General features: G+C 40.2%; 2 protein-coding genes across 6 annotated transcripts; one reads left to right on the top strand and one right to left on the bottom strand.

The window, feature by feature from the left end:
* Positions 1-1,053: 1,053 nt before the first annotated feature.
* LOC143104643 (coatomer subunit zeta-1-like) lies at positions 1,054-10,889 on the bottom strand. Its single transcript, XM_076268794.1, has 10 exons — positions 10,757-10,889; positions 10,349-10,417; positions 7,334-7,415; positions 7,112-7,203; positions 6,941-6,996; positions 6,758-6,835; positions 6,044-6,095; positions 5,884-5,922; positions 4,065-5,437; positions 1,054-1,427 (listed from the first exon to the last, which is right to left on the bottom strand). Exons 1-9 carry the CDS (start codon positions 10,772-10,774, stop codon positions 5,390-5,392), a joined length of 534 nt encoding a protein of 177 aa, XP_076124909.1. The 5' UTR covers positions 10,775-10,889; the 3' UTR covers positions 1,054-1,427; positions 4,065-5,389.
* Positions 10,890-11,249: 360 nt separating this feature from the next.
* hnrnpa1a (heterogeneous nuclear ribonucleoprotein A1a) lies at positions 11,250-18,338 on the top strand. 5 transcript variants are annotated; one of them, XR_012983108.1, is made up of 12 exons: positions 11,250-11,360; positions 12,165-12,281; positions 12,422-12,568; positions 12,702-12,912; positions 13,313-13,405; positions 13,627-13,698; positions 14,486-14,548; positions 14,656-14,832; positions 14,949-15,074; positions 15,877-15,945; positions 18,069-18,151; positions 18,229-18,338. XR_012983108.1 is itself a non-coding variant. In XM_076268791.1 (11 exons), the coding sequence occupies exons 1-10, from the start codon at positions 11,349-11,351 to the stop codon at positions 15,936-15,938; spliced, it is 1,080 nt and encodes a 359-aa protein (XP_076124906.1). In that variant the 5' UTR covers positions 11,250-11,348; the 3' UTR covers positions 15,939-15,945; positions 16,512-17,006. The 5 variants fall into 5 exon arrangements, 2 of the variants coding, with proteins under 2 accessions (XP_076124906.1, XP_076124907.1); XR_012983107.1 differs by lacking the exons at positions 18,069-18,151; positions 18,229-18,338 and adding exons at positions 16,029-16,077; positions 16,512-17,006; XR_012983109.1 differs by lacking the exon at positions 15,877-15,945.
* Positions 18,339-19,402: the final 1,064 nt, after the last annotated feature.

The raw sequence follows: 19,402 nt of genomic DNA, 5'->3' as shown, positions 1-19,402 counted from the left end.
CTGCTGGCCTGGAGAATACTGCAGCACTAAATCACTTGTGCGTATCCCTGTCCTCCCTGGGCGGCTTCTCATCCCTCTGCTCATCTATGCTCTGCATCATCCTCTATCTCATGCTCCCTTTCAGTCTCTCTCTCCATCTTTTTCACATTCCCTCTTTTTCCTTTCACTCTCTTTTTCCTTTCACTCTCTACCCTCTTCTCGTCTCCTGTATGACACAGATTCCTACCAGCTCTACTTCCATTTTTGATATGTTATTTTTTATGTGATATATGATTTTTGAATGACCAGTCTTTATCTCTTCACTTCTAATTTCTATATCTTCTGTTCTGTGTCCTGCTCACTCTCTCCCCTTTGCAATCTCTCTCCAATCTTTCCTTGCTGACGTCAAGACCTAGGTTTACCCCCACGCCCCCCCCCCCCCCCCACCCTCGCGGGACAGTGGTTTTACGACCGCAACCCCACACTGCTTCTGTGTCCTATCAGCGCCAGGGTCGTAATTCACCTCAAAGAGAGCCAGCGGCGAATCACAGTACGTCCATAAATTCCCTTGTCAGGGCTCCACCAATGAGAGCCCAGCATTAAATCACCGCTGTCAGGTTGGCGGCCAATGGTATGGCGGCAGCCGTAAATCTGTCAGGTTGGGGGGGGGGGGGGGGGGGGGGGTCTGTTAATGTCCGCTGCATTGCTGCTAGGGAATCCACTGGGGGAGGGGGAGGAGAAAGAGGGTGTGGGGTGAAAAGGGAAAAGGGAAAAAATGAGGCCTGCAAATGAGAACTATGCATGCTTGTCATGCCACTGCTTTTAAGGGTGAAAGAAGTTTTTGCTTCATTCTTGTGTGTGCACTGATTTAAGATCTTTGAAAGAGCTTGAGTTTGAACATGACAAAAAAAAAAGAGACCATCACACACATCTCACGTTGGTATACGTATCATACAAAGAGCAAGAGAGAATGTCCCGAGGCAATATCTGTGCATACCAAAAAATCGAATGACTGCACTGTGAATACAAATTATTATGTTTATGGTTCCAAGCAGACGCATTTTGTCCAAAGCGACTTACGATGACAATGGCAATAAACATTACATTACATTAACATTAACAGTTTATAGTAAAGTCATATGACCTAAATAAAAAACAAAAATGATTATTAAACAGAATTAACAGAACAATAATAATAACCATTACCATATAGCCTACAAACCGCGACTCTGTAAGGAAAATGAATTAGTTACAAACAAGGTAAATTCTTTAGATGCATTTTGAGGATCTCAAAACTATCGCTAGAATGAAGAGCATTACGTAATTCTTTTCACCAACAAGGAGTCCCAAAAGAAATTATTCTTGACTGTGACGTCTTTAGTGTTGATAGAGGGCCAACAAAGCAGACGCTCATCAGAGGAGGGCAGTGGGCAAGAGGGGATGTAGCACTGGATCATGGAATTAAGAGGTACAGGTAAAGGAATGGAGTAAAGAGAAGGAAGTTCTTATAAATATTCACACAATTATCAGTCTTATTCCCCTTTAAATTGCCTCAGTTATTTATATAGACTGGCAACTGTTTAAAAATTCATCTACATGAAATAGGCCAATGGCACTGTGGCAGAACCAGCATTAGTTCTGCCCTTCCTGGTTTTACTGTTGCAGTTGGACCAGAAAAAGGTGCATGGCAAGAGCCACAGAGCAGCTGCTTAGGTCATTGGCTCAAATTATATTTTCCCAAAGTCACTCTCTAGGCTTGTGCAATGAGTTAGCCAGTCCTGAGCCCGAGTATCATACTCTGTGAACTTCATGTTCTTTGTGGCAGTTAGATTTACATATGAGTGGCTATATCTGTGCTAATCGATAGTTGCCTAAAATTATATTAATTTTCACCTGAATGCTAACTGTCATGCCTATGTGACTTCTGCAGTGTCCGGGCTCCAGTGTCCTCTACATACACATAAACCTTCTGGATAAACCCTCTCTTACTCCTTTTAAGCAATGCTATACCAGAAATAAGGGAACCATAATTAGGTTTTCTCTTTTTGCAGAGCTAGGACCTGCAGAAGAAGCAGTACTAGTGCATGGATACAGTTACACTGACTGTTATCATGGTACAGGCTTTGGAGGCGAGCTGCGAAACTGAGTTATGGTCATTATGCTGTAATGGGGAGGAAGCGAGGGGGAGCGTGAGTTGTTCTTGGACTGCTTCCCGCTGGAGCCACTCGCAGGGCAGTGTGCGCGCGTGCTAAGCCACAAACGGCCCTCGCGACGGCCATAAAGAATAAAACTGAAAATTCTGAGCAGAGTTGCTGCCGACGACGGTACTGAGATTGGCACGGTGCCTGGTGACGACCAATAAATACAAACACGCCTGCACGATACATGCAGCAAACACGTTTTGCAAACCAGATAAGTCACATACAAAGGGCCTCAAGCCCAAACACTCTGATCCAATTGTTTGACTGGGAACTTGGCTGTTTTGGTCTTTATCAGGGCAGAAAGGTTTGCACAGCAGAGACAAGACACAAATGGCTGAACAGAACAGAACAGAACACACACACACACAATAACACACACACACACACACACACACACACAATAACAACACACAGACACACACACACAAACACAATAACACACATAATAACACACAGACACACACACACACACACACACACAATAACAACACACAGACACACACACACACACACACACACACACACAATAACAACACACAGACACACACACACAAACACAATAACACACATAATAACACACAGACACACACAATAACAACACACAGACACACACACACAAACACAATAACACACATAATAACACACAGACACACACACACACACAATAACACAATAACAAATATACCCCCCTCCCTGTTTTTGTTTAGCATTCAGTGCAAGTCAGACAGGTGTCTACTGTTTCAATGATGTTCAATCCCTTCAATTCCTTTCAATTATTCATATAATTCAACAGAATGTATGAAGCCCTGTATTTAATACTAATGATCAGCAAGGAGTTCAAATGAACGCAGGACCCAGCATTTTCTATATTGCCGATGTTAAACAGGTAAAGAAGCACATCCCCAAATCTGGCACGTCAAATTCCTGCTGGTAACCACACATAGACTTGCTGTCTAAATTTAGACAGAGATGTGATTGCCTTATCTTACACCCACAGTCGAGACGCTACAAAACCAGGCATGCGATGAACAGACAGATGCTTAGAGGAGCTGCATACACATGCCTCTTCCTACTAGACAGTCTCAGATTTCAGGTTTTACGTGTGGCCTCAATCATGCGGCTAAATATGGGATGAGTGTGCCACGTCACTGTGTTGTTACCTTGGAGACGGCGCTTATGCTGTGGGACGGCACGTGGCATTGCATTGATGACGTATTGAAAAAGGAAAGTCCTTTTGTCCTAAGGCGAAACTAACATAATGTGCATGCAGGCCTAATTCTGTGATTACCAGGTATAGATAATGCCATTTATTTGTTTGTTGGTTGCTATCGAGGACTTGACATAATTGAAAGTCAAATTAAGTTTCCATGAGTAAGGCAAACTTTTGAAAAAAAAAAAAAATATTTATCACAACAATCTTTTAGTAGAACCCACAGTACATACCAAAATTAATTAATATTAACTACTTGTTTTACACTTGTATTACTTTGGGACATGATTATGTAAAGATTTGGTGTCACTTGCAATAATATGTACATCCATTGTAAAAAATATCTACATTTAACTACAAGACATAAAGCATGCAACATCACTTCTAAACATTTGGACCCTGTGACTGAATGTAACATAGACCTCTGAAGTTCGCCTACAAAAAAGCTGCCATCTTTGCCCATATAAGGAGATCCAGTATCTTGAGATTTTTCCTATGGGAAAATAACATGGGGATTTGGAATTATCACACCTGTTTAACTCTCGCGGGGACGGAAATGCAAACGTTTTGCATTTCGACATACAGAGAAACTCATTGGAGGTGTGTATTACATGAGTAAAGTATTGTTTATGTGTTAAATATCCCACACTTGCAAATGAGTAAATCATACTCACTCATACTCTTCATATAGCTTCGAAAAGAGGCCTGATGAAAATCCCCCTCTTGCAACCAGTAGATGGCGCTGTTGGTTCCATCATCTACTGGTAGACCAACCTCCACAAACATGAGAAATTACTGAGACTTTTTTCCACATTTCCTCAAACTGTTTATTTTTCATCAAGGTATAAACAAGGCCAAGTGACACATAATGCACAATGATTTGTATATGGTTCTTGGAATTCATAACACACAGACATACTGAAGGGTTACACTGCAGTTACACTTTTTCACAGTTACCCACTAGTAATAGCAGGGCAGAAAAGCACTGAGAAATGGGAGGAATAGAGAACTATGTATCAGGGTATTGCTTACAACAGCGGTTCCCAAACTTTTTTCCCGGCGGACCATCTTCTACATCCTGACCCCCACCATCCACCACCATAACTCATTCTTTTTACGCATTCCAGGCATCGTTGTTTAATTAGCCGCCCTACATGATAACATAATCAAAATGTGCAACTGGTCTATGAGCTCTCACGTTAAAAAAAACGGCTTCGCGCAGTCTTTTCTGTCTCGTTCTTTCTTTTATCCCCCTGCGCTCCATCTCCACCTTCATTAGTCTGCCCCCCATCCCATTCCATCGTTACCTGTGTCCTGCTCTGTTTCTCTCGCTTCTCCTCTTCGATCGCTTTAATTAGGCCTTTTGGACAGTGTCCCTGTTTTTAGCCAGTTTTCCATGTTTACACAGCCTTCTACCAAGCCTATACTTCAACGAAACTAACGCGCCAGATATTCTGGCTGCCCGCAGGAAATCACGTGTAGCCTATTGTGTGTAGCTTATTTTTTAATGAAAACATACCCTATTATAGAGTTTACAAATGATTTCATTTAATTTCACGTTTCCATATCATTATAACCTGATTCGAAATGATGTATTATTTATGAATTAATTAGATTATTAATTAATTAATCATTTTTAACTCCTTTCCGCCATTGCCCTTTTCATCTTGCGTACCCCCTAGTGGCAGCTCGCGTACCACAGTTTGGGAATCCCTGGCTTACAACACATTCAAAACAATACCAGCATTCAGGTCTTAGATATCTTCAGGTCTACCTTCTTACTGAAAACAGTTGGAAATCATGGAAATCATAACCAAGGAGACAGAGGATGACTAATGTCCTCTAGTGGATGTTTCAGTGCAATGATATCTGAGATATACAGAGGTATGAATACAGGAATGTCACTGTGTGTGTGTGTGTGTGTGTGTGTGTGTGTGTGTGTGTGTGAGAGAGTGAGTGGGTGTATGTGTGAGTGTATTCAGTGGTTGTGGTTCCCACACTACCGCAGAAGTGACCACTTGATTTGTTCCTTTGCAGACTGAAGCACCTTCAAAAACAAAGAAGTTGGTGAAAAGAAATTGGATTTCCATGTGCAAACTGGACACACCGGTAATCACATTTATCAAGAGTTAGGAGAATTAGTGATGAGTGACATAATCGACTGCATCCAAATGATTCCAAATTAAACTGCTCCTGCACACATAGTGCAAAGGGCACAATCTGGCCCAAACACCCTAAATACACTGACAATGGTTTGGAAGACAAAGACTAACTTTGCCTGTTCACTAACTGCATTGTGACTATTGACTATCATCTGTGTCATCTTGTTGCTAAACAGGCCAAATTGCTTTTTCTTATTTGGAGGAAGTCAACATAGTCAACCTACAGACCTTTCTGCAACCAGGTCATCTCTGTACAATTCCCAAGGCCTTATTGCCTACACATGTCTTGAAATAGATATACCACAAATTATAACAGCTGAGGTCCTCTTACCTGAGTCACAGTCTGTTCTGTCAAAGGAACATCATCACCCTGCAAAGAAAGCATGTGAAAACTCATGCTTGGCTCTCATTGTCTCTGTAGTCAGAATTCCCCAGAGACACAGATATAGATGACAACAACAAAAGATCATTAAAGAGATAATGCTGCTTACCCGTAATGCTACACGGTAGACAACCTGCTGTGGGTCACTCTCTAGGATGACTCTAAGGGTCAGGAAAAGAAAAACAAGGTCAGGGAATACAAATAAGAAAGCATACAGCTATGAAAGAAAAGACAGGCAGACGGAGGAAGACCAGGCAGACTAAAATAGTTATGTAAAATGAAAAACCTGACAAACTTTGATTGTTACTGGTTAAGATATGTATGACAAAATTTACAATGAAATAGTGTGTCATAATTTCAAAACTATGTTTTGTATCTCCTACGCTGACCCTTTAACATTTATTCAAGGAAATTACTTAATATTTTCAACACTGTACCAACTTCTAGTACCATCTAGTATTCAGAACCATTTAACTCAGCAATAAATGCACATTTTGAACACACGAACAGTACACATGAACATAAATATTGCAACAACTCTTCATAGTTCTTCCATCTCTTCCATTTTGATTTCTCATCTAACCCCCTGCCCTACACAACTATATTAAAATCTCCATGTAGTTGTAGTGGCAGCAGCATGGCATAGTAGTAGTGTATTATTGTTATTGTAACTTTTACTCTTATGTTCTCAGTTACATTTGACAATGAAAGTCATTTGGAATGTGCTAGTATATGATAATATAACTAGATTTAAAATCAGCTGCATTTTATAACACAACGAATGCTTTTTGAAATCTGCGAGCTGAGAGGTGAAAGGTCCTACCCTCCATCTACAATTTCATCGACAGCTAGGAACAATCCTTCCATGTTCTCTAGCAAAGCTCTTCTTTCCACATTCTTCCTGTAGGGTTAAATAATAGGGAACATATATGAAGTATGAACCTCAATGTGTGATTAGCATACAGAAGTACATTTAGAATATTGGAATGTACACAGAATGACTTACCTCAACATTTGACTGAGGGAATCAAAAAGGCAGTTCAGGACAGACATCAGCATCAGCTGATGAAACAGGAAAAATCAAGTATTTTATATATTTTTTTCAAAATCAAGTATATTACAGCAAATAGGCTATTTGTACATGGATGTCAGTTGATTTGTTCATGCTTGTTTATACCTCATTTTCATGTGAGCTTCCAATAACATAGAAGTATAAGTCTATATTGCTCTTGTAGACCACAGTTAGTCCTTCTAAAAGTGCAATCTCACCTGGGGAGACAGATGCAGCATTGTATGTGATAGAGCATACCAGTGAGTTGAAATGGTTAATGGTCTGAGACTACAGAGATAGTCATAATATTGAAGTGTCTGAAAGAGAAATGAGTAAACGGTGACTTACTGTCTGTACGGTGAGTCTTGTTGAAGATGTTCTTTTCAAAAGCTTTCTGTTCTTTCACTGTAGGGTATGTGTCATCATAATACTAGAAACGAGATAACATAGGGTCTACATGATCTTAAGATGGTATCAATGGATTATAGGAGTGATTAACATCAAAAAATCTAGACTGGAGTAACATTTGACACCTTCGATATGTTTAGTGTTCTAAAGACGCCAAATAGCCCGTTATAGTTACCAAATTGATAGCCAAGGAGCGAGAAGTGAACACGGATAGCTATAAAACTTTTGTTATACAACTAAACACAACAAAATACCTTTATAACCCTTGAGCCAGCTACGGCGTACCTGATTACCTCCAAAAAACACACTCAAATAACTGTATGTTTGTGTGAATGGATTGTCAGGGATGGGCTAAGATACATCAATATGTATTTTAAAATAAAATATCAAATACCCTTAATTTTAAGTGTATCAAAATAAACTACGCCCCACCATGTATCAAAATAAAATACTGTATTTTGAAAACACTAAATATACTCTTTAAAGGGAGCATGAAATTACTTTGCAAACCTTCCATATCTGTCTATTTAATATATTCCTTCATCAAAACACTGACTCTATTGATTAAGTGGACAGTGTTTGAGCTTTTCTCTGCCTACGAGACATGCCATAAACCTACAAACAAGCAGAGGCGGACAGAGTACACAGCTTCATTACTTGAGTAAAGTACAACAGTCAGATGTCTACTTAAGTAAAAGTACTGAAGTACTTGTTTTTTTTTTCCAAAAGTACTTGAGTAGCCAGAGTACAAGAGTAGCCTACATTTTCTAAATATTGCATTACTACTTCCACAGTGCTTACATTTATGTACAGAAATGTCCTACATGGAGTTATAAAAAATGTTAATGTTAATACCTTGGAGAATGTAAAAGGAATTGAAAGTGAAATCAAGTCATTTTCATCTTTTTACCATGTTGCCAGGGATGGGCAGTATTTCTAATACATGTATTTAAAATACGTATTTCAAATACAAAATACTATTTTGTAATTGAAACACTTGAAGCGAAAACTATCATTAACTTGTTCAGAAAATTGAAATAGTCTGGCGAGGTGGGGCCACAGGTTGGCACATTCCCGGGATGGACCTGCTGCGTCTTCATCCATTGTTTCGTCCATGGTTTCATCTCTTATCTAAATCTGACCACGGAGTTGACTTTGGCGGAAAGCTGAAGATGATTGCTGATAGGCTGTCCCAATCAGTGGCGCCTGCACAATCCAATCACGTTTGAGAGGAAAACAACAAATTGAGGGTGTGAGATTTTTCTTTTTTTCCTTTTTTTTTAGAAGAAGTAACGGGTACTCACGGTTATGAATAGAAATGTAGTGGAGTAAAGAGTACAATATTTGCCTCTCAAATGTACTTGAGTAAAGTCATGAGTACTCCCCAAATATAAAACTCGAGTAAAGTACAGATCCCTCAAAATTGTACTCAAGTACTGTACTCAAGTAAATGTACTCCGTTACTGTCCGGCTCTGCAAATAAGTCAACAGATCAACTATGCTGACCAGTCTGTTATATCTCATAGCCTAAATACAGTATCAGAGATCAGTGTTTCACCTAAAATGTATTCATCAGCGGCGCAGCGCCGCTGCTGGAATTCAAGCGCCACTGCAAAAAAAGTTGCCTAATTAAAAAAAAAAAAAATAGACGCAAGTGAACTTCAGGAACAGCTGCCGTTCGTTCAGGTTTCATGTCAACAAATAATAGTAGGCTAACGTTGAAGGCGCAGTCAGGATTCCACAGGAGATCACGCTTGTTTGTGTTTATGTTTAAGTTTATTAGCAGACGCATTTTTGTGCAAGAAAACGTAGCCTACATTATGTTAACCAAGGAACCAAATAAAACACGCCAGCGAGATAGCTGCCACTACCTTCAGTAGCCTATTCCCAGATAAATTCCACACATTGTTTCGTTTTTGTTTGTGATACAGGCAATGATTTCAAGCCTGTGTTGCTAATACCTACTAGGCTGTGAAACTAAGGTCTAGTTAGCCTACTGGTGGGTTTAATTGAATTTGAGTAATAGGATATGCAACCATTTACATCTGAGATAGTTTGTAATTCCTGTAGAGCTCACCAAAATTATAGATATGATACAAGACACTTATCTGCTATAATCCAAGATAGATTTTCTTCGGGTTTTTTAGCATTTATTTTACCAAATGACATGGGAAACATAATTCATTTCATCCACATATGCACCATGCACAACAACGCTACTAAGTTAGCTTAAAACCTTGAGAATCAAGCAAGCCGTCACGGCATTAAAGTGACTTGTCAAGTGGTACAAAGTGGAGACAAGTCTCTGACATGGTCAATGCATGCCCAGATTGATTGATATCGCAAAGTGTAACGCTGTTGATCGGAGGATCATGAGCCTTTTAGTTGGTTTTTAACTAACCGAGTGGGTACCGTGTAAGTGCTAAATGGCGTTATATTGACGGCAAAGGGCATAGGAGTTTTTAGGCGTTACTCTAGGCGATAGATACATGGGGCAACTTTTTGAGCAATATTGTAAGGCAACCACATAACTAGTTCCATGCATTCCGATTGGATGATTAAAGTTCTCAAGAAACTTGAGGTTGACGTGAGAGGGAGTGTATTGTATGTGTGAGCAACCTACGTGTTACTCTGATCACAACTCTGACTGGTGCTGTTGCTACTTATTTTATAATTTGCCCAGAGCCTACATTCATTGTTTTGCACTTATATTGTCATCACATCACCAAATATTTACCAGTATTTCTAACTATAAAAATACACACCTATAATGTATTTTGATACAAAATACTAAGCCATTTTCGTCAATCAAATAAAAAAAAAAACATAAATGCATGCATCATAAATACTGCCTCTCCCTGACTATTGTGATGGTAAAAGTTGTACATAAAGGGAATAGTCAGTTAAACTTATGTACAGTATATTGAATGTTGTGAGGATCTTAAAATAGCAAACCTTTGCATACAGTCGTTCACCATCATTATCAAGAATGAGTACTGCTTTTACAGTGTACAGTGTGGGTTCCTGAAAGCATAGCAGTCATATCACTATGGAGTTAATTGTTAGTAGCTGCATAATTTATGTTCTTATGACAATCATTAGACATTTAAATCCACAACAATTCTGAATGAGTCTATCATCTATCCATCCATTCTTACAGTTAAAAAATAATAATAACTGTCCCCTTTGGCAAGCTGCGCTTAGGCTACTGCTTAACGCAGGAAGTCGACAGAATGATTAGATAAGAAACTTTCAATGTATTACGCCTGAGCCACACACTTAATGCAAAATGTATTATAAACGAAATACCATGCATTATAATGACTAATCATTTAAATACTCTCATTCAAAAGGACGCCATACCAGGGCGAATGAGTCCATCTTCACTTCCTTGATGACGTGAACAACCAAAACGTGTTCTTCTTCTTGCGTTCTATGGTGTAACAAATGGCGCAAAGCTCCCTATCGCCATCTGTTGTGAGAACTAAAAAAATACTACTATCTCACACAATCACAAGCTGAATTTGTGAAAGAAAAAAAATACTGTGAAGTAGACAAAAGGAAGATTAATACAAAGTGGCATGTTAATACAGTAATAAGTTAACAGTGGGTGACAGTTGAAATAAAAGTTATTTTATTAACGAACTAGTTAATGACAAAATCTCCTGTTTTTGCTACCACCACACAGGCTGTTCATGCTGTTCCACTATGTTTGCAGTTAAATGTGTATATAACATTATAATTTCATTGCAATAGTTTGATCCAATCAACTTCCAGCACACATTGGCGGGTTTTGAACCTCTCCAATAATAGGCCTACCATTCACTCACTTCCATAGACAGTAAAATAGCCAACTGCTCCTGCGCATTGGCGTAGCAGCTAGCAAAAGTGGGTTTGTCTCTGCAAGCGTCGACTCTGTAGTAGGCAGCTGAGGGCAGTGCTGAGCCGTACCACCATGTCTAAAGAGGTATATTGACTTAATTGTCTATTAATATGTTTCACTATTGTTCTCGGAATGCTTTTGTAAACGTATATGTATTTAACTGCGTAGCGTTAGCAGATATAATGCAAACAGCCCGACTTCGAGCATTTTGCTGGTTAGCTAACGCTAGCCATAGATGTTAGCTCGGATAGCAACCTTGGAGTCTCCATTGTTCCATTTGCTTGTGAATAGTGGACTTTCTTGTCGAACTTAACAATGCAATACTGGCGCACACAGTTTGGGGTTGAGGACTAGTGGAGTACGTCATTTTAATCGTGCTAGCCTTTGCTTAATGTTAATTCTAACGTGTTTAAGTCGAATGCGCCATTTTACACCAACCAATGATAACTAGCCTACCTGCTAGCAGTATTACCTGGGGCGCAGCTTTGCAGTATCGATAGCTAAGTTAAGTTAATGTCAACTAACCTCACCTGCCTGTCTGCCGGGAGTGAGCTTCATGTCTGCGTTAATTCGCCAACACTTGGATATTGGCATCAGAATTGAATTAGCCAGTACATTTGCGGCCCACATTCGCTTGCATTATCTCGTACCATGAAAATGGCGTCTCGAAAATGGCCGACTGTTGCTTCCCGTGAATGCAAACTAAACCAAAACATTTAATAGTGGAGGTAGCTGGTGAACATAAAGCACTGTTGTTGTTTTTATTACAGAAGAAGGTCGGGAGCTATAATGTAATGCGATATTCTAGCTAGCTGGGCGGTGCATGGAAATGCACAAAGTCTAACTGTTCTCATAAAATGTGCTAACGTTACGTTCCTTCATTCATAGACCCCTCGTGAACCTGAGCAGCTCCGCAAGCTGTTCATAGGAGGACTGAGTTTTGAGACGACCGACGAGAGCCTTCGTGCACATTTCGAGCAATGGGGAACCCTCACGGATTGCGTGGTGAGTAGAATTTGTTGAGATGAATGTGAGGGGCATTCAGGGTGGCTGTCATCTGTTTTTTTTTTTTTTTTTTTTGGTCATGGTTCTTAATATTTATTAATATAATAGTATAAATGACTAAAGTCAATTCTATATCTTAGGTCATGAGGGACTCCGAGACAAAAAGGTCAAGAGGATTTGGGTTTGTGACATACAGCAATGCAAAAGAAGTTGACGACGCCATGGCTGCCCGTCCACACAAAGTGGATGGAAGAGCAGTTGAGCCCAAGAGAGCAGTTTCCAGAGAGGTATTTGCAGTCAGTTTCAATATGACCAGAAATAAGTGCTGATAAGATCCGTCAAAAGGGATTCCTCAGTCAGTGTTTATAAAAGTTAAACATATACATACCTATCATATTTGTTTCTCTTTTGCTTTTACAGGACTCCTGCAAGCCTGGAGCACACACAGCAGTCAAAAAGATATTTGTCGGTGGTATCAAGGAAGACACTGAGGAGCACCATTTACGGGACTACTTCATACAGTTTGGCGAGATTGAGGCCATCAACATCATGACTGAGAAGAACAGTGACAAGAGGAGAGGGTTTGCCTTTGTCACGTTTGATGACCACGACTCTGTCGACAGGATTGTCAGTAAGTGAAGGACTTGGGGCTCCAAGTATTTGTCCTTTTAATTGATCAGATTACTAAACTAAGCAATGGGCACAATGAACAGACGTGTCAATACACCTTGATTAACCTTTAAAGCCTTTCATCAAACTTGTCAGTAAAGAGGCCTTGGTCACTTTGTTTTTGCAAGTACATTTGCAAAAACTGGGCTGAAGGATGGAGCACTCTTGCCTTGAGTCTGAAATGCAGTTACTGCAAATGTAAACATTCCTTTCTCTTATTTATGCTATAAAATGCTCTATAAACATGTATCCCTTATCTTCCTTCTGGCAATGTTTCTGTATTTGTCATGGTGCTGCCTGATTGTAGAGAACTTGCTGAAGTCAAACACACTGCTGATCTTTTTGCTGCAATGTCCTTACAGTCCAGAAGTACCATACAGTGAATGGCCACAACTGCGAGGTCAGGAAAGCCCTGTCACGGGAGGAGATGAACAGGATTGGCATGAGCCCAAGAGGTAAATATGGGTGGTATTTGAACGTAAACATCTACTTGTAGTTTGTGATTGTGATTTATTCATACTTTCCATTCATTCAGCTTTTGGATGAGTGGCTTGGATGGCCTGTTTTTTTTTTTTTTACTTGCATTTCAGCCATAGAAATCAGACTTATTTGTAATCAGTAATGTAGTCTGAACTTTGCATTATATCTTCACTGAAGTCCCCATTTCTTTGTCCAGGTGGCCGAGGAGGAGGAGGAGGTGGTGGTGGAAACTTTGGAAGAGGTGGTGGTGGTGGAGGAGGATATGGAGGTAAAGCCATTTAAATGGACTTTACAGTGTTGGACCGTTTTAATGATTTCCTTAGTTATTATTTGTCATGTACCGTGTTTTGAGCCAGTGACAGGACAGAAGCGTACAGTAATGGCAGTTGTCAGACATATTGGTGTGGTTTTTTTTAAAAATATAAAATAAAGTAAAGTAAATTACATAAAAGATAAAGGAGCAGTGGTAGTGTAGTGATTAAGGAGCTGGGCTAGCATGCAGTGGCCGGGAAAAAAAATTGTGGGTTCCATTCCCGGCTTCCACCATTGTCTCCTGGAGCAAGGCAATTAACCCCAAAATTGCTCCGGGGACGATGTGTAATCCCTTGTATTACAATTGACACATGTAAGTCACTTTGGATTAAAAGTGTTGTCTAAATGATTAAATGTATACTGCTCAAAAAAATTAAGGGAACACTTACAGTTTTCCACAATTCTTAAAACACATTTTTTGAAATCTTCCACCCTTTACTACATTCACAGAATGTCTGACTGTTCTTCCAAAATAAAACTCCCCTCAAAAGTTTTACTTGTGCTCAGAACCAAACAGTGTCAGAGTACCAATCCAGTGTATGAATGAAGTGTTCCCTTAATTTTTTTGAGCAGTATAAATGTAATACATTAGTTGATTAGTGAAATCGCTTGTGTCAAGTGCACAGGTAGAACCAATACATGGCAGGTCTTACTTTCTGAAGCTGGACTGTTACACCTCTGAACATGAGACACCAGAAACTTGCTGTTTTTCCTGAGACTGTTTGCCCTCATCCTGAATACAGGTGGATATGGAGGTGGAAGAGGAGGCTATGGAGATGGTTACAATGGCTATGGAGGAAATGGTGGTAAGTTTCAGATGTTGCACTCTTTAGCAATCATGTGATCACTTTGTGAAGCATCATGATTTTACACATGCCAAATGAAATTGACTAATATGTTTCTTTCCCTTCAGGTGGCTATGGCGGTGGAGGTCCTGGGAGCTATGGCGGTGGTAACCGAGGTTATGGGGGAGGCGGTGGAGGTGGTGGCTATGGCAACCAGGGTGGGGGCTATGGTGGTGGTGGTGGCTACAACGATGGCTACAATGGAGGCAGCAGCGGTGGAGGCAATGGCAACTTCGGTGGTGGTGGTCAGTGAAGCTTATGAAGAGATTTCCTTATCAAAATTTTGTCACTTCACAATACCTCCCAAGCACTTTGTTTCTGTGTCAAAACGGGTGTTTACTTATCCTGCCTGTCTCTGCAGGAAACTTTGGAGGTGGTGGCAATTATAACGACTTTGGTAACTACAACCAGTCATCTTCCAGCTATGGCCCGATGAAGGGTGGTAACTACGGAGGAGGCGGAGGCAGAAACAGTGGCCCATATGGTGGTAAGTCGTCTTGTGCTTAACCATCTTACCCAATACTGAGACGAATGCATCTCCACAGTAGCCATTAGCTGGGTTTCCATTCAGCTTATTCACACATTCTATGCGCATTCATGGAAATTCAGCCAAAGAAAATGCGTATCTGTGTTTTCATCTTCTGTGTTATGCAAATTAAAACTGGACTTTCACATAATCGGGGAAGAGTTTTGATAATCTGTGGGACCAAAACATAAGGTCTTAAGGCAACGTTTAAGTAAACCCCTTGGTAGAAATGCAGCAAATGTGAATATACTGTTTCCATCAACTTAAAATCACATACAGTAATTTCCCAACTATTAGCCGCAGCTTATACATTGATTTTGCAAAATTTCTTCAGCTATGAGGTTAATACATGGGGGCAGTTAATATGGTATTATCATACGTTTTGTTTCTTTTAACTTGCGTAAAACACTGTCCTGCGGCTTATAGACAATGCAGCTAATACACAGGAAATTACTGTATATATGGAATGGAAACCCAGCTAGTATACAAGATCTCAACCTCAGAGAACTCTTCTTGGAAGTCACATAGAGTATTTCCTCATGAAGGTCCTTTAATGTTGGAGCTCTTTAAGTGAACTTGGCTTTGACAGAGCTTATTGTCTTCATATCCCCATTACTTGTCCCTTGCGTTCATATTTTGTATCCAATATGTTCTGTCTGACTTTCAGTCTTTAAAAGGGGAGCAAGATGTTGAGTGTAGCATTAGCATAACTGTATCCCAGCCGTCCACTAGTATTTAAGAGAACTCGCTGGCCATTTTGTAGGTGGGTATGGTGGAGGATCTGGCGGTGGCTATGGAGGAGGCTCCGGAGGCCGACGATACTAAACCGTGGGTAAGCATCGCCCCTATCAGTGGGCAATTAGTACCCGTACTTCCCTTAAAAACCAACACCACCTCTCTTTCACCCTCGATTAGAGTGCTTGGTTCATCCATGACCCTCTGAAACGTTGACAGTAACGCTACGGTGAGAATGCTTACATTGGTCCAAATTGAGATGGATAACATGTTTTATTGTGGTAGGATCATCCCTGACCATGCCTGCATTTTATGATGCTGTGATGTGGATCTTTGTAATTGAATAGGGATTGGGGGGGTGGGGGGGGAGGATCCAGCAGCAAACTTTCACTCTCCACCCAAGCTAAGATCTCATAGAAGAAATTATTAATTGGGCACTTTCCAAGAATCCTCATTATGTATACAGCAATGCTTTCCTGCTTCAAAGTTCAGTCCTCACACGCTAATGACTTCTTGTGTAGCTTCGCTGAACTGAAGGTTTGCTTCTGCGGCTTGCGTCCTCTGATCTCCCCCTATGTTTTTATTATTTTCTTAAATGATGAGAGGTAGACCTAGGTGCAAAAGTGGTAACTGTGTATATGTATGTTCCGTATTGTCCAACAGGCCACAGTGCTTAGGAGAGGAGAGCCAGAGAGGGGACAGGGAAAGGAGGAAAGCAATGAAAGGAGCAAGGAAGCAGGTTTACAACCCTAGATCTGCTCAGCCAAGCGGTGTGGTGGATGCTAACGCGTCCACTGCACGAAGAGATGTGTACAATAGGGGAGGAAAATCATGTGGGTTGGGCGAGGGAGGGAGGGGGAGAGGGAGGATCGCATATTGAAGGAAACACCAGTTTATATCTTGTTTTCTTGTCTCTTAACCTTTTATTTGTAAAAGAAAAAAAAAAGCTGTCCTGCTAGTTATTAGCTTGTAGTTTTTGCTTTTTTTTTCATTTGTCTTGTGAAGTGTAAGGCATTCCAATAGGTCATTGGTAGGGTTTAATTTTGTTTAGAGAACTTATTTTGCATCCACAAGGGTGTGTTTTAAATGTAACCCGCCGCGAATCAAGATTAAATAAACAGCTTCAGTTTTTCCTTTTTTATTTAAATGTGTACGTGATCACTCCTCGTTCTTCATCTTTTGCTGTTTTTAGTGGTTGGTAATAATGCTGGGTTTGAGTCGCTGCCCAAAAGGCATAGCCTACAGCTTTTGACCTGCCACTTTTATGCTCTCACTGTAGTTGTAGATCATGTACACGATGCACTTCATGCATATGGCGAAGTACCTTTAAAAGGGAGGGAAGGGCTTTTGAACTGAATCTAAATTGAAACCACCTGAAATTCCTGCTTGATTTCTGCTGTTTTGAGCACTTAAGAGCTCTCTTGCATGCTAGAACTTAGTTGGTTATGTCAGTTCCTCTCAACCACGGAGCATCATGCTTGAGAAAAGGAAAAAACGACAGGACAGCCCACTCCTAGGACCATAGCTACCAGACCAGTAAACTGCAAGTCGGAGGCAAGCTGCCACACAGGACAGCGAGACTAGCCAATGAGAGATGCCGAGCAAAGATGCTAGCCAATGGAAGGAGACCAGCTCAAGGGCTAGCCAATGGAAGGAGCCAGCTGAGAGGCTAGCTATTGGGAGACACCAGCTGAGGGAGGGAAGTAGCAAGATCCTCGCACGGAGCCAGCCAGAAGCAGGGGCTGAGCCAGCCAGAAGCAGGGGCTGAGCAAGTCTTATTGAGTACAAGTGGTTGCTCTTGAAAGACTAGCAAATGTCAAGGTATTTTATATACCCAGACTGGTAGGTAAGAAGAGAACTTTTAAATACACTCTTTTATGTATGGTGTGTTTATTCATTTATTTTATCGCTATGTCTGGTAGCAGTCTAGTCTTTGCCTCTTAAGATGGTTGATGCTTGACTGGCTAGTTGAGACAAACCTTGACTGCTATTATTGTATGGCGTGTGATGGTGGTTTATTTATTACTAAGTGCGACTGAGTGTTGATGCGAAATCCACCTTTTATATTGACTCCAGTGTATGACTGCGGTATGGTGGTTTTTAGTGCATGAAAGGTTATGTGGTTAGTACATTAGAGAGCAGCCTCCTTTTTTGTGTGTAACTTGAGTCCCTTTCTGAATGTATCAGGTTGTGCTAAGTTTAATCTTTCCCATTTTCTAGATCAAGGCTGAGTGAACTGGATAGCTGTGCTTGACCAGTTAATGAATGTTGCACACTTGTGGACTGCCCATTCCATTTCAATGGTAAGTAATAATGTCACTTGGTGACCATGGACTTATATTTATTGCCCTTTCATAACCTTTACTTTTTTCTGTTCTAGGGTTTTTTGTTGAGGGACCAAATGATGTCTGCTGGATTTTTAACCTTTTATGCATTTTAAAAATGTTTTAATACGTTTTGCAATAAAATTGCAACTTTTAAAAAATAAAAGGACTGTGTGGTGGTTGAAAATGGGTGTTTCCTGAGGCTACCACCAGGTGTCTCACTTTTGGTTTTGAGAAATTGTTCCATTCAACATCTCTGAATAAGGTGTGTGTGTGTACTTTTTTTATTTTATTTATTTTATTTTTTTGATGCAGTAGTCAAAACCTTTTGTTTAATCCCAACATTAGTATTAATGTTAGTGTGCAAAGGTAAAGATGAAATATTGAAATGAATCCACAAATCAATCCCTTTTAAATGAGTGCTTCTATTTGTCAGTTTCATACAATAAGCAATGGTTTTTAAGTTAAGGCTTTTATCCTCCCCCATTCTACTGCCTGGCATGTCCTATATGTATAAAGGCCCTCAAAAATGTCTTGAGCAATGATTCACACCTTTGGATTTCTTCCTGTGTGCTTTCAATTTTTATTTTCTTTTATCTAGTTAAGGCAAATTATCCCTTTGTAATAGAAATGTCTTCAGAGTTAACTCTTTCCAGGAGACTATTGCAGCGTGTGTGTGTGTTGCAATAGTCTCCTGGAAAGAGTTATTTTATATTAGAGTATATTATTTATATATATATATATATATATATATATATATTATTTTTTTTCCCCCTAGTGTGAGAACAATCTATGGGACTTTCTTGAAAAGAAGCTGCCAATTACTAATGGAATGCAAAGGGTAGCCATAAATCTTGAGGGTAGGAGACAGCACTGATTACAGCTCGAGCAGCAAAGGCTTTTGTATGGGATTGTAGAGGTCAAGGCTGGCCTAGAGAGATGGGTTGGCATGTGGTATTGCATGGACATAAGTTGTGATAGTGTTATGGATTTTCCACTTTTGTTATTGTAGGGGGGAAAGTGGTTTGAAGGGGAAACTTGAAAATAAAGTTTACGAGACTGAGTTTGAGCTAGGTGTGCAAGGATAAATTGAACAGAGACAGTTGAGCTGAATACTTCAATGACCTGTTTGAGTTGGCTCTCTAGATTTGGTTTTTATGATGTTTATGAGCTTAAGGACTTATATCTCATTTTCCCCCATCTGCATGGTAAAACACATCTCAGATCACA

Source organism: Alosa pseudoharengus, unplaced genomic scaffold, assembly GCF_046254945.1.
Source record: "Alosa pseudoharengus isolate Yale_2024_CS ecotype anadromous, Long Island Sound unplaced genomic scaffold, YU_APseudo_1.1 YU_APseudo_1.1_scf_5, whole genome shotgun sequence".
NCBI classification, from domain to species: Eukaryota; Metazoa; Chordata; class Actinopteri; order Clupeiformes; family Clupeidae; genus Alosa; species Alosa pseudoharengus.
Note: the sequence above shows the minus strand (reverse complement) of the source record. Positions and strands in the feature narration are given on the sequence as shown.

Excerpts from the sequence above, each read along its gene's own strand:
- LOC143104643 (XM_076268794.1), bottom strand. Across the intron at positions 6,997-7,111 it reads GAAGCTCACATGAAAATGAG|CTGATGCTGATGTCTGTCCT; the intron begins GTATAAACAAGC and ends CTGTTTCATCAG. Across the intron at positions 6,096-6,757 it reads GATGAAATTGTAGATGGAGG|AGTCATCCTAGAGAGTGACC; the intron begins GTAGGACCTTTC and ends CCTGACCCTTAG.
- hnrnpa1a (XM_076268791.1), top strand. Across the intron at positions 12,569-12,701 it reads AGAGAGCAGTTTCCAGAGAG|GACTCCTGCAAGCCTGGAGC; the intron begins GTATTTGCAGTC and ends TTGCTTTTACAG. Across the intron at positions 14,549-14,655 it reads TGGCTATGGAGGAAATGGTG|GTGGCTATGGCGGTGGAGGT; the intron begins GTAAGTTTCAGA and ends CTTTCCCTTCAG.